At 42.8% G+C, this 14,238-nt stretch overlaps 1 protein-coding gene across 1 annotated transcript; it reads left to right on the top strand.

Moving 5' to 3' along the window:
• Window positions 1-1,358: 1,358 nt before the first annotated feature.
• calm1a (calmodulin 1a) lies at window positions 1,359-13,562 on the top strand. Its single transcript, XM_023994224.2, has 6 exons — window positions 1,359-1,574; window positions 5,883-5,913; window positions 6,399-6,542; window positions 8,910-9,016; window positions 11,703-11,838; window positions 12,552-13,562. Exons 1-6 carry the CDS (start codon window positions 1,572-1,574, stop codon window positions 12,578-12,580), a joined length of 450 nt encoding a protein of 149 aa, XP_023849992.1. The 5' UTR covers window positions 1,359-1,571; the 3' UTR covers window positions 12,581-13,562.
• The last annotated feature ends 676 nt before the right edge of the window (window positions 13,563-14,238 follow it).

Genomic DNA, 14,238 nt, shown 5'->3' with positions numbered 1-14,238 from the left:
ATGTTTGCGGTGACCAATCGCCTATCACCACCACTCCTCCCGAAAAACTCAAATCGAGCCCTTGCCAGGTGAGGAGGAAACATTTTGAGACACTACAAAGACTGAAAGAAACGTCTTGTCGTAAGCAATTATTACAGTATTGCAAAAATACTCAGTGTTACAATGTAGACTGTCCGGTTACACCGTTTTCCAAAACTACTGAGGTAACATTAGGCGCCATTGCTTGACGCATTGCAGATCCAACGTAGCCAATCTTAGGCGCTCGTACAGTGAACAGAATATTGCAGGTCCACAGTAGCCAATGAGGAACGCCGTCTCAAAAATAACCGCAATTTCTCCAGCGTCAACAAAGAGACAGGCCCGTGTGTTTTAAAGTATTCTTCCGCATAGATACAACAGTGCGTTGCAAAAAGTAGAGCGCCCGTGTTCCAACTCGAGCTCATCAGGAACCTGTCAATTCAGTGCACAGACAGACATTTGTCGAAGTGAACTACAATCTGTACTGTTTGCCATATGACCAAAGCCGCTGCCACAACCTATTCTCTGCCTATGTCAACAATTGACTGTTTTTTTTGCAACATTTTTTTTGTAAATATGACATGTGTGTTAGGTGTTAGGTTTTTTATTATCACAAACAGCATGCAGAATCGAGATACACAACCTAGTAATTATTTGCATACACTGATCAAAATACAAATGCATCAACTGAATATATGCTTTTCACTTTATTTGAGAATAACAAAGAATAGGCTATAGATATTGAATATGGATCCCCTACTAAGGCATGCTCTCTATAATTTCATTATTAGAAGAAATTACAGATTTAGGATATCATGAAATCTTCTGGAAACAAGTTGGTTCTGAGTTTGCAAAACATTGGAAATAAATATTTTATTTTCACCAGTTGTATTACCAAGGAGTCCAACTATAAAACTCCATTATTGGTACATTTGTCAATGACTGATATTGGGAAATGAATATGAATTCAATATTAATATACTTGCCTACTTCTGTTGCAGAGGTTTAAATGGTTAATTTGCCACGAAAACTTTGAATCACTATGTGTTTTTACTTTCCCAGCTCTATCATATGTTGAAATAAATCTCTATTATTCTCAGATTATCACCTTATGCACCAATAACATAATGTAATGCATATGTGTGCCTTTTCCTTTGAAATATAAATCTCTATCTGGTGCTGCTCATCTACAATTCAAAAATAAAGGAATGGCTGGTCAAATGTAGATGTATGAGTAGTTGAGTGTGTAAGTAGCCTACTTTCACCATGTAAGTGTCACTGTTGTGCTGTGTGTGGTCAATAGCTTTTTTTAGTGCCAATTAATCTCTGCTAGGCAAGTTGATGCTGAGGAGTGAGGGATCCAGGCTGCCTGTCCTGCAGTGGGAAAATGCGGAAGTGAGTGAGGACGGTTTTCAGCGGCGGAGGAATACACCAAGCTATATAGACACAGATCGCGAGAGATACACAACTTCAGCCCATCATTAGAGGTCCACGGGAGCTGGTCAGTCTCGTAGTCTAGTTTTAGAAAACCAACCCATCCAGCGCCGTCAGACATGGTAAGTATAATATTTTGTGTTGCATTCGAAATATTATCCTTTTTAAGTCAAATATAATGAAAGGCAGGAATGCAAAGTTTGCCTGCAGAGGAGGATTCGCGTGAACTGTTGAACGGTTCGAGTGATCATGCGTCGATGCTGGCTTGTCAGATTGTTGGGTGTCATATCTTTGAGTATTGGAGGCTACAATTCATATTGGTCGGATATAAGACGCATGATAACTCTTTAAAAAGTTTATTTTAGGCTGATAATCGAGGCAATGGCTTCATGTCAGCGAGGCAGACCTAACTATACGCGTCCGTGAATCAGGCGCAGTTTGGGATTTTAATGTTTAACAAAATCGGTGTTATGAGCCGGTAATGTTACGTGTTAATTAAGGTCATGTAACAGAAAATATGTGAGCTATCTAATTTTGATCAAACGGAAGCTGTGAAACCCTTGAGATTTCTGTCCTTTGCCACATGCACAGGCAGACGAACGAATGTAGCTATCTGTTGATGCTGTTCGAGGGACCTGTGCATGCTGCTGTGCCTACCGCACATCCCCCTCCCCCCCCCAGAAAATCACTATCATTCAGAATTATATAAATGATTAAATATATTTGACACGATGTTGCATTTTTTTATTAGGCGACTTTGATCTGATTCAGCAATGCACTTAATCGTATCATTTGATATATTATCTTTTTCAGGTTCTGTTACTAGTCTGAACGATGTAAATGTGTCGTTTCATGTATCTTTTGGCCTCAGGAGACAGCAGGGGAACCCCATCTATGGTATTATAGGCTACTTTGTGGAATATTAATGGAGTTTGATTCAATCGGCTTATCCCACTTTTCAATGTTCATCAATGCTTACAAATCATTTATGGACTTGTTATTTTTATCACGGTTTCTGGTCATTTATGGACTCTCTATTTAATCGAAAATGTAATCTGCGCCATTATGTGTGAGATCGAAAGTGATGATATAGCCAACATGGTAATACTTTTAGAATAGCTGCCCTATCTCTGACAGGACATGCAGATGCTTGACTTATGCCTTGGTCATATCACTTTTTATACACGGATGGAGAACAATGTATTGAATATCATGTGGTTTTCCGTTAGTAATTAACTTTGCGGTTGTCACAGGAGGATCAACGTCAATGAGATTTCTCTCGCCTGCCTAAATTGCAGGGCTTAATTGTGTTGTATAAGCAGCGGGAGGACAGGGTGAAAACATTCATCTCTAAATAAATGATGTTCTTGTGCTCAATGCACACATTGTTTCTCCGAAAGCATGGAAGGAATGTCTCCACCAAAGTGGTGATAACAAAGCTACTGATTGTAGACTCTGAATCAAGCCTTTCATATGGACACGCACATCAGTGTGCCCACTGGCCTGGGTACATTGGGTCCGCTGTTTTGGCCCTTGCTCGGATGTTTGATTGGGTGTGGTGGGCAATCAGAAAATCTTTTTAGATGTGTGTGTTTGTTTGTGTGCTGCTTTGCTGTGAGGGCGTGAACGGAAAGATTGTGGGTCCTCTGTGCTCTCTGCTGTAGTTGTGGAGTCATTGACCCTTACACGGCGTCCTGTTGTGTGCCATGACCAGGAAATGAATGTGTGTTTCCATGCAGAAATGGCTAAAAGACAGACTCTGAGATTATCTGCTCTATTAGTTAGTATTTTGACACAATGTAGGAAAAATGCCTTGCACTGTGACTGGACTGTTTTTTGTTCTCGCTTTACTGGCATTGAATGGCCACGGGCTTTGTTAGTATACATGCAGGGTGACTGACTGTCTTAGCAGTGCCTCCCAACTCCGCGTGAGGACAACCAGCTCAAATTATATTATTTAGCCAAAGTAGGGTAATTGTAATGCATGAAAAAAGCCTTGGCTATATACCATTCTGTGACAAAGTTGCACATTTACCATGTTCATGCCATTTCAACAATAAGCAGCAATAACCAATGTGTTGAATATTTCTGCAAGAGATTGATGAGCAAGGGTGGGTTTGGTGTATGTGATCATATAGCCTAGTGGATTACTATGCCCCATGATATCACTGCACATTATATCACACGCTCATATGATGTGGTAGTGTCTGATTAACTCCATCCCTCTGCTACAGGCCTATGTGATGTGTTCAGGAGGAAAGTGGAGCTCAAGTCATGTGGGCTGAAACACAAACGGGACATAGGCTTCTTGTCACTGCTATCACTCACAAACGTTTTTCTCTGTGGCACTACACTACCACCACATGGCCCTCGGGGACCACTTGTCAATGTTGTGTGAAAGTGGCAATACCACGCTGATCAGCAGCTATGCTGTTTTTAGTTCTCATATCGAGGTCAGATTCCTGGAGAGGTTGTGTGGCGCTTGTGAATCCAGGTCAGATTCCTGGCAGATGGGTGTGTGGCTGTGCGTATAGTGGCGTGAGTGTGTGTTTTAGGGGTCCTGTTCCCTGCCTGGGGTGCTGGAGGGAAGAAGGGTGTTCCTGGCTCGGGTCCTGTAGGCTGGGGCTGTACTGGGCTAGCCCTGAGGAGCCAGCAGGGGTACGGAGGAGGACCTCCCCTTTGGGGACACTGCCAAAGAATACTGCTGATGGTTCAGAGAAACAAAGCCAAGGTATAGCTTAGATGAAAGCCAATATATCAGAGAGGGGTTAGTTGACAGCGACTGTACAATAGACCTGACACCTTGATGTGACAGTCAGCCACTGCCAGGCTCTGGGTGTTCTGTGTGTGGGGGGCTGCCAGACAGGGAGCCATCAGCATCTAGCCTCTGACCCTGGATGCTCTTTCTGTCCAACCAACCTGGTGGGGGGCCCTAAGCACCACGTGACCGGGCTTTAATCATGGAAACGATCCTTCAGGGCCCCTTGTTGGTTTCTGTAACCATACCACCACGCTGACAGCCCAGATTGCGAGGTGGCGAAAAGCACAACACGATACATCAACCCCAGAGCTTCTGTTGAAATGACCCATGTGGAAGTTAGGATTCCCAAAGATATCCAAATACAGACAGCAGCCCCATGTTTGTTAGGCTGCCACTACAGTGGGAGGTAGCCAGTCAGTCACATCACTGCCACAGTAGCCTGCTTCAGGTCAGGTAAACCCTGCTTCACTATCGGTCAGTCTAGTCCTCCTCTCTGTCTGGTGCTAAGTTCAGCCAGCTGAGCCCCACTCCCAGAGACTTGACACTGCTCCCCACGTCTAGGAGCCAGAGACCTGACCAACATAGCTCCAGACAGACAGGCAGGCTGAGGAGACATAAGAGAACCATGTTGCCCAAGAAGCCACCCTGCTACCGGGATGATGACTTGGTTTCTCTGTCCATGGTGTATGAGCTTCTGGACCAGCAGCAGTTCTTCTACAAGGAGCTGATTGAGCAGCAGGAGAGGAACTTCAAGACCTTCTTACAAATGCTGGTGGACTCCATCAACAGTCGCATTGACAACGTGGTCAAAGAGGTCCAGGACATGAAGAACGGCCTGCATATTACCAAGACTGAACTGGTGGACGTCAGGCACCAAGGCAACATAAATGCCAAGCGGGCAGAGTGCCTGGCTGAGGGGCTGGTGATTGTGCGGGAGGCCATGGATGCCCTCTCCTCCAAGGCTGGGGTGTTCGATGGAAAGCCGAAGAAGAGTAATCTATGTCTGGAGGGCAAGCCAGACGCGAGGAAGGCGGACACCTGGCAGGACCAGCCTAAGGCAAAGAAGCTGGTGGCTGACCTCACCGACCTGCACTTTGGCGAGTTTCAGGTCCCCAAACTCTACTATGCCCTCTGTATGAATGATAGGGGAGCTGAAACTGGTTGCGTGATGAGGGATGCCTGTGGTGTGTAAGCAGAAACACAGGCTCTAGTCTAGATTAACCAGTTAGCCTACCCTTCTGTTGCTTTCTAATTGTAGGTCATTTTGGTCAGTACACCTGTGTAGTTGCATGAGTGATATCAGATTTTGTGGGAAACGTGGCTGGTTTGGCTTGAAGTGTATATGATTCTGTGTAGGTCAGTGTCTTAACTGTACTCCTGCATTGTGTGTATGTAGGCCAGGACTATATTAAATTCAAGTGGGGAATGCCTGGCCTCTCCTCCGTGGCATTAATGTGCAATGTAGCTCAGCAGTCACAGAGTAGAGACAGGCAGCCTGACCAGGATCATTGCCTAGACTATGTAGTATTGTATCTGTTGCTCAGAGGTGGACTGGGAAGGAAAAAGGAAGAAATAGGTCAGTTTTTCTGTAGTGCTGCTTGTGTTCGGTCTTCAGTCACAATACAAAGCCATTGATTTTTATTTTTATTTTTCTCTCCCCCCCCCTCAGGCCGACCAACTAACAGAGGAGCAGATTGCCGGTAAACAGTTCAACGCACCTGCACGCACACATTTCAGTTTTCAGCTGTGTATGAATATTTCATGTGAGGCATGTCGGCTAGCTAGCTCCGGATGGCTGATTGTAAATCCTGCTCTGGATGTAATGGCAGACCGAGACCTAGCAGACATACCTGTTGTTGACGAGACCTTTTATCCACTCACCTTGACAATAAACAAATGTAATCCTTTCAAGCTGAGGCCATATCATAGCCCATGAGGTCAAACTGAGGTGGGATTTATTATTGCTTGAAAATGTCACTCAATCCAATGAACAAATGTAACCTAGATGAGATGGCCCATACGTAAATTGTATGCACGCATGACTAAGTCGCTTTGGATAAGTGTCTGCTAAATGGCATACATTATGAGATAAGTCAGTGACTGTCTAATCAAGTTGTTTTAATGTAGCTCAGCTGTGATCTTTCCTTATTTTGGACACAACTAACTGTTGCTGTCTTCTCTGCAGAGTTCAAGGAGGCGTTCTCCTTGTTCGATAAAGACGGCGATGGCACCATCACAACCAAAGAGCTGGGCACCGTTATGAGGTCGCTGGGACAGAACCCCACAGAGGCAGAGCTGCAGGACATGATCAACGAGGTCGACGCTGATGGTGAGTTAGTTCCACCTGCTACGGTGTAGGGTGAAGTTGCACCAGAATGCGTATTTTTCTCACTAATAGTTAAGGTTAGAGAAGAGAAAGCTGATCCTAGATATGTACCTATGGGGAAACATCACTGTGGAGTGGATCCTACTAGGGTTGTAAAGTTCCCAGGTTTTCTAGAAATCCCCGTGTGGTGGATTCCTGCAAACTGGAGGGAATAAGCAAGAAGGGAATTTCTGTAAAAGCTGGGAATTTAAGCAAGACCGAAGTACTACTCCATCTCCTTGGGCTATGTTATAATGCAGATGTGGGTGTGTTCAGTCACTTCTCTGCTTTCCCTTCTGGAAGTCAACCCAACGGTGATGAACATTGATTCTTATTGATAGAGTTATTGACAAGTTTATCCACGGCCTAACTTCGTGCTGGGAGTACTTGCATTGATTATAATGACTGACTGTCACTATTTAGGTCAGTCAGACCTAGCGACTGCCTGCAACAAAGCCAGTTGAATAATGGCAGCAGGTAATAATGGCCTAGTGAAATCCATGACATAATCCACTCTGAGCTCTGCTCTGCTGGGATGCACATTCTCTGAGGGCCCAGGGAAGGAGCTCAGAGCAGCCGTGGTACACCCTGTTTACACACACGGTAGTACCCGTCCATTCACTCAATGGGGAAGTTGAAACACCCAGTCTGTGCGTTATACATGAGGGACTCGGCTCGCCCTGTATATAGAATGCAACAGTAACACACACACACTGGGGAACAGTCAGTCTGTACTATACTGCCCTGTATACGTAATGGAATGATATATACAATTGAAGTCGGAAGTTTACATACACTTAGGTTGGAGTCATTAAAACTACTTTTTCAACCATGCCAAAACTACACTTTGTTAACAAGACATTTGTGGAAAGTCGGTTAGGACGTCTACTTTGTGCATGACATGTAATTTTTCCAACAATTGTTTAGACAGATTTTTTTCACTGTATCACAATTCCAGTAGGTCAGAAGTTTACATACACTAAGTTGACTGCCTTTTAAACGGCTTAGAAAAATCCAGAAAATGATGTCATGGCTTTAGATTCTGATTGGCTAATTGACATCATTTGAGTCAATTGGAGGTGTACCTGTGGATATATTTCAAGGCCTACCTTCAAACTCAGTGCCTCTTTGCAATCCGAAGAACACCATCCCAGCCGTGAAGCACATGTGTGGCAGCATCATGTTGTGGGGGTGCTTTGCTGCAGGAGGGACTGGTGCACTTCACAAAGTAGATGGCGTCATGAGGCCAGAAAATTATGTGGATATATTGACGCAACATCTCAAGACATCAATCGGGAAGTTAAAGCTTGGTCGCAAATGGGTCTTCCAAATGGACAATGACCCCAAGCATACTTCCAAAGTTAAGGTATTGGAGTGGCCATCACAAAGCCCTGACCTCAATCCTATGGAAAATTTGTGGGCAGAACTGAAAAAGCGTGTGTGAGCAAGGAGGCCTACAAACCTGACTCAGTTACACCAGCTCTGTCAGGGGAATGGGCCAGAATTCACCCAACTTATTGTGGGAAGCTTGTGGAAGGCTACCTGAAACGTTTGACCCAAGTTCAACAATTTAAATGCAATGCTACCAAATACTAATTGAGTGTATGTAAACTTCTGACCCACTGGGAATGTGATGAAATGTATATAAAAGCTGAAATAAATCATTCTCTCTACTATTCTGACATTTCACATTCTTAAAATAAAGTGGTAATCCTAACTGACCTAAAACAGGGAATTTTTACTAGGATTAAATGTCAGGCATTGTGAAACTGAGTTTAAATGTATTTGGCTAAGCCTGGGGTGAACTTCCGACTTCAACTGTATATATCATACACACAGACCGAGCGAACGAGGACATGTGGAGTGGAGAACAGAACAGACATGCATTAATTAACTGGGGAACTGTATGTCAGGAGGGAACAGCTCTGTGCTCAGAGGAATGGTCTTAACCAGGAATCACACACATGATCACATACAAACTCACTCCGCTGTACCTGGAGCCCCCCCTCCCCGTCACACACCCTTGACGAGCCAAGTCTAATCCAGGTTAAATGTGATCAGTGTTGGTGTGAGTGTCTGCTCCAAAGGGTTTAGCCAGGCCCCCTGAAGTTCTGATCCAGTGACCTTCACCTCTCTCTGTGATCCTGTCATGGCTCCTTTTTGCTTTGCATTAGAGGCAGCTCAACCCCTTCCAGAGCCTGTTGTAGTGGTACAAAGCCCACTCTGGACCACGCATGGCCCACTGACAGGGGCTTAAATCCCTGATAAGCAACTTTCAATTCTTTCTGTCTAAAGTTTAAAAAAATAAAGCTTCTCTTTCTTCCCCCACAGGCAACGGCACCATTGATTTCCCCGAGTTCCTCACTATGATGGCCAGGAAAATGAAGGACACAGACAGCGAGGAGGAGATTCGCGAGGCGTTCAGGGTATTCGACAAGGTAAGGATAGTGCCAGCCGTGTGGTGGGTGTGTGTTAGGGCTGGGCGACATGGCCAAAATATTATTATCACATTTGTTTTAAAAAATTGACTTTATTTTAGTTTTTGAATAATAAAAGTTGTACATTTGCTTTATGAGTAGTGAGCGATCCTAGGCTGGCAACATATACATTCTAAGTGATTTCAATGAGTCTTCATTCTGATTTTGTTTTATACTGTTCAATTCAACCAAAACAAATTTCAGCACTTATCATTTCTGCATTTCCTGCACTCCAATTGCAGTGGTGGAAAAAGTACCCAATTGTCATACTTGAGAATAATTTAAAGATAAGTTAATAGAAAATTACCTTAAAGTAAAATTCACCCAGTAAAATACTAGAGTAAAAGTATTTGGTTTTAAATGTACTTAAGTATCAAAAGTATAACTCATTTCAAATTCCTTATATTAAGCAAACCAGATGGCACCATTTTTCTTTTTATTTACGGATAGCCAGGGGCACACCAACACTCAGACATTTACAAACAAAGCATTTGTGTTAGTGAGTCATCCAGATCAGAGGCAGTAGATGCCCAGGAATGTTCTCTTAAAGTGTGTGAATTGGACCATTTTCCTTTCCTGCTAAGCATTCAAAATGTAACAAGCACTTTTAGGTGTCAGGGGAAAATGGATGGAGTTAAAAGTACAGTGTTTTCTTTAGGAATGTAGTGAAGTAAAAGTTATCAAAAATAGTAATGTACAGATACCAAAAAAGTAAAGGGTCTGAATGCTTATGCAAATGTGATATTTCAGGGTGTTTTTTTTAAAGTAAATTGGCAACCATTTCTACAAGCCTGTTTTTGCTTTCTCATTATGGGGTATTGTGTGCAAATTGGGGGGGGGGGGGTTATTTAATCAATTTAAGAATAAGGCTGTGGGAGAAGTTAATGGGTCTGAATACTTTCCATATGCACTGTTTTATTATATATATATTATATATTTATATATATATAATTATCCACTCTTTGTCAAGCAGTGTATGATCGGTAGGGCTGTCCCAACTAAATAAAAATCTTGGTCGACCAAGAGTTCTTTCCACCAATCAATTGGTTAAAATGTGTGTTTCCATATTGACACATCCTACTTGTTTTTAATCAACTATATGCACTGCGCTTGTCTGATTCTTTAAGTGAACTGTTTTGAAATAATTAAGACTCACACAAATGCCTAGAGGCGGTCTGACCAGCAATTGATTTGATTGACTTAAACTTTTTTCTTCTTTTTTTTGAAAGCCAGCGAGTTACTGTGTGACTAGCACCCTTTGTTACCAAAATCCCTAATTTGTTAAGGGAAAAACCACATTCTCTATTCCCTCAACCCTTGCTCCCTCTCTGTGATACATACATGTATCTCATGCATGTCGCCATGAACCGTAACACGTGACAGCAAAATGGACATGAAAAATACATTTGAAAAATCGCAGAATGTTTACTGGTTGCTCAGGAGGTAAAGGGGAAGTAAGATGTGTAATTTGACTAGTTGTGGAAAATACTGGAGGTCAAGAGAATGGTAAGGAGCAAGTGCTGCGTGCATATTATGTGTGCCAAACAGATACTGTATAGGTGACAATATAACTTATGACTGGTTGGAACAACGTAAACAACACTACATAAATTATAAGCTTACCAGAGAGTCTAACGTTTTTTTTGTTAAGCCTATTATTAGAGCAAAGACTAAACAATTGAATGCAATTTACGAAATGGAACGGTTTATTGTTTAAGCTTATTATTCCAGGCTCGCTTTATTGTAAAAATAAAATGCTTGATTGCATTTCAAATCATGAACGCTGTGTGAGAACATGTACAAATTAATGATTGATACAGTAGCCTGTATAGGCCTAAGTTACGGTATTTATACTAAACAGGATGCACTCTTAGGCCTACAGCTCAATGGTGGTTATACAAGGCTGCTCTACTAAGCCTAAAGCCAGGCACATTTAACAGTTAGGCTATTGATTATAGTCCAAATACATTTTCTTTGACAATTAAGGCAAGGGCTGTTTTCTCATCTCTTAACTCTGCTGCCTCCACCACATTGTTCTCAACACCAATATGCTTGTTAACTTTGCTATTATGCACTTAGCAACATGGGCTAGGAAAAGGGGCCAATTCAACAGCGCACTGATGTGCTTCAGAACCGTGGACAGTGGCCCCTATCCAAAGCGGGAGAAAATGCGTTTGTTATAAAATATATATTTTAAAATTTGTTGCACCATTGTGACTACATAATATATAACCATATACAATGTCTTAGACTGATGAACCGTGCCATCCAAACAGCATCCACAATGGAGCAGTCCACTCAGGCATGCGTCAATCACACAGGTTTTTGCCACTGCTTGACCCAAAGAAATCTCGGACGACCAACGGCCTATTGACCGTCAACTAAATGGGGTTAGCCCTAATGATCAGTGATATCATGTATGGTTTCTCTTCCTGCATACGCAGTTACAAGGTAGTCCCTTTTGTAAAAAGACTATCATGCCTTTGTTCCAATATCCACACTAGTGTACTGTGACACGTAGCATGCATGCCAGTCCTAGAGTGAGCGTACTGCAAGCATACATTTAAATTAGTATGGTAAAGTCCCTTTGGAAAAGGCAGGTGTGTTTGTCGTGAGATGTCAGACGCTCACCACCTCTCCCTTGCAGGATGGGAATGGCTACATCAGTGCAGCAGAGCTCCGTCACGTCATGACAAACCTGGGAGAGAAGTTAACAGACGAGGAGGTCGATGAGATGATCAGAGAAGCCGACATTGACGGAGACGGACAGGTCAACTATGAAGGTAAGAAGAGGACAGTGCTTCGTTCTGCTGTGTAGGAGTGTACAGTCGATCTCAGCAGTGTCCCTATGGGGGCCTGTAGTCAGTAGAGCTGTCACCCACGAACTCATACTCCCATGCTACTGTACAGCCAGTCTTGGTTTTCTGCCGCTCCCCTCATCCCTTTCTACAGTTCCAATTCCTCTCTTTTCTCATCCCTTTCTACTACCTGATCCCACTCTACCACTCTCATCCCCCTCTTCTCTCACTTTCTAGCGCCCTGATCCCTTTCTACCATCCCAATTGTTGTATTTATCCTCATCCCTTTTCTATTGCCCTGATCCTCTTCTAATTTTCTGCTGCCTGATCCCTCTTCACTCTACCACTCTCATCCCCCTCATTATTTTCTACTGCCTGATTGCCCCTCTTCTCTCCTTTTTACCATCCTGATCCCCCTCTCTTCACTCAACTGCGTTCACCCTCTTTTCTCATCCTATTACTGCCCGATCCACCTGTTCTGTCATCCTGATCCCTTTCTTATAGAATTGGTCCATCTCTCTAATAGGATATTTGGCTTACGTAAACAGTCTTCATGATGATTCATTTAAGTGTATTATGATTTGTCTTTGACATTTTTTTTGATTGTCTGGATCTGACATGTAATTGCTGCCTTGATCAGTGGTTGGTTGTTTTCTTCATTCTCCTAATGTGTTTTTGTTTTGTTCTTTTGTTCACAGAATTTGTACAAATGATGACAGCAAAATGAAGCTCCCCTACCCTTCTCCTGACCTTAGAAGACAAAAAAAATCAGTCAAATGTTTTACTTACCTCTTGCAAAAATATACATTTATTCATACTGTTTCTGTATAGAAAACATAACTGAATGTTGAAAAATGAAAAAATCAGTCCACATAAAAGTAAAAATAAATACAAATTAAAAAAATAAACATTATCTGCATGTACTGGTTAGTGGTCCTGTCCCCAAAGATGAGTTAGACATCAGTAATAACAGAAATAATACCTGTAAACAAAACCGTCAACAACTAAAGAAAGCACTTGGCGAACTGCTTATTGGTTCCAGTTGCTAATGGTAACGTTTGGGCTGGCCAATCGTCTTCTTTTCTTTTCCTGTTTCTGTTCTTCATGCATGCAGCTTGAGACTGGCGACGCAGTCTAGCCAATGGGCTCACTCTGATTCCACAGCGGTGTCGAGGGTACCGCCGTGGGGTTTTGATACAGTCTATGTTGATAGAAAGAGAAGAGCTCGGATGGGATATGGGGGGGTCATACTAAACTCGCATAGAGATGAAATGAATGGGACCTTTGCAGTTTGCTTAATTACAAAAATATATTTTTAAGAAAATGATCATTTAAAAAAAAGTATCATTTTAGAACTGTTTGGCATGTTGGGAATATTTGGATTTCTGTTTCCTTGTTATGCGTTGAACTTTGGGTATGATTCGAGGGGGTGGGAGGTGAGCTGGAGAGTCTGGTTTTTCCGGATTCTATTTACCTGCTAGGGGAAGTCTTTTTGGCAAGGAAACGCGGTTGTATCGTCAATGTTTTTATCTTCTGTTTCTCGACTCTGACCATGGTTGAGTGTGGGTTTTAATCGATCTACAGCGCATCTAGGGTCTTCAACACCTGAGTCTTCTCTAGACTGTTCATCTTGAGTTCAGTTTAGTTCATTCCAAGTTGTACATGCTAGTCTTTTAATTTTTTTTTCCAATAAAAGACCATGAACTTAACCTTAACTCCTTTCCTTTATGTGTGCGTGCATGATGCTTGTGGATCTGTTTGTTGTGAAGGAATTGTATTACATTTAGAATAGGACCGGTTTGCTAACCCAAATATCTCATGCTGTCCTTCAACTTATTAATGCTCACCCTGCTTCTTCACTGACATTAATTATCCATTCTGATAATTGCCTGACCTATGATTTGATGACTGGCATCTAATTTTAGATACAGCCCACGTTTCATTTTATTATATCAGAAACCTGAAGGAGATCACTATCTGGGAAGTTAAGTGGCTGAATGGGATTGGTGCGAACCCCCCCCTCCCCCCTGTTCATTTGGCAGTACCCCCTCCACCCTATACCAGATGTCGACACGTTAGCTTGAAACGAATGGCTGTCAAAAGTCTTGCAACGATCCTGAGCTGAGCCTGCTTCCCTTCCCAGCCAACCAAATCTACCGCTCACTGCTGCCTATACTCTAGGAACCACTTACAGCAGAGAATGAGCTAGACTGGGATCACCATAGCAACACGTATCTTTTTTGGGAGCTGTGTTACTCAATATGATTACGTGTTGTGTTTCATGAGGACTTCACTTTTCCAAGCAGAGCGGTCGGCTGTCGAGAGCGTCTTCCTTCACAGAAGGAGAGCGAGACCGAGGTTGCCAAGCAACAGCAGCGGAGGGCC

This window comes from Salvelinus sp. IW2-2015, linkage group LG9 (genome assembly GCF_002910315.2).
Source record: "Salvelinus sp. IW2-2015 linkage group LG9, ASM291031v2, whole genome shotgun sequence".
In the NCBI taxonomy this organism is placed as follows: Eukaryota; Metazoa; Chordata; class Actinopteri; order Salmoniformes; family Salmonidae; genus Salvelinus; species Salvelinus sp. IW2-2015.
This window is presented reverse-complemented; position numbering and strand designations above follow the sequence as displayed.

Coding starts and splice junctions, on each gene's coding strand:
- calm1a (XM_023994224.2), top strand. Junction 6,543..8,909: donor CAACGAGGTCGACGCTGATG/GTGAGTTAGTTC, acceptor CTTCCCCCACAG/GCAACGGCACCATTGATTTC. Junction 9,017..11,702: donor CGTTCAGGGTATTCGACAAG/GTAAGGATAGTG, acceptor TCTCCCTTGCAG/GATGGGAATGGCTACATCAG.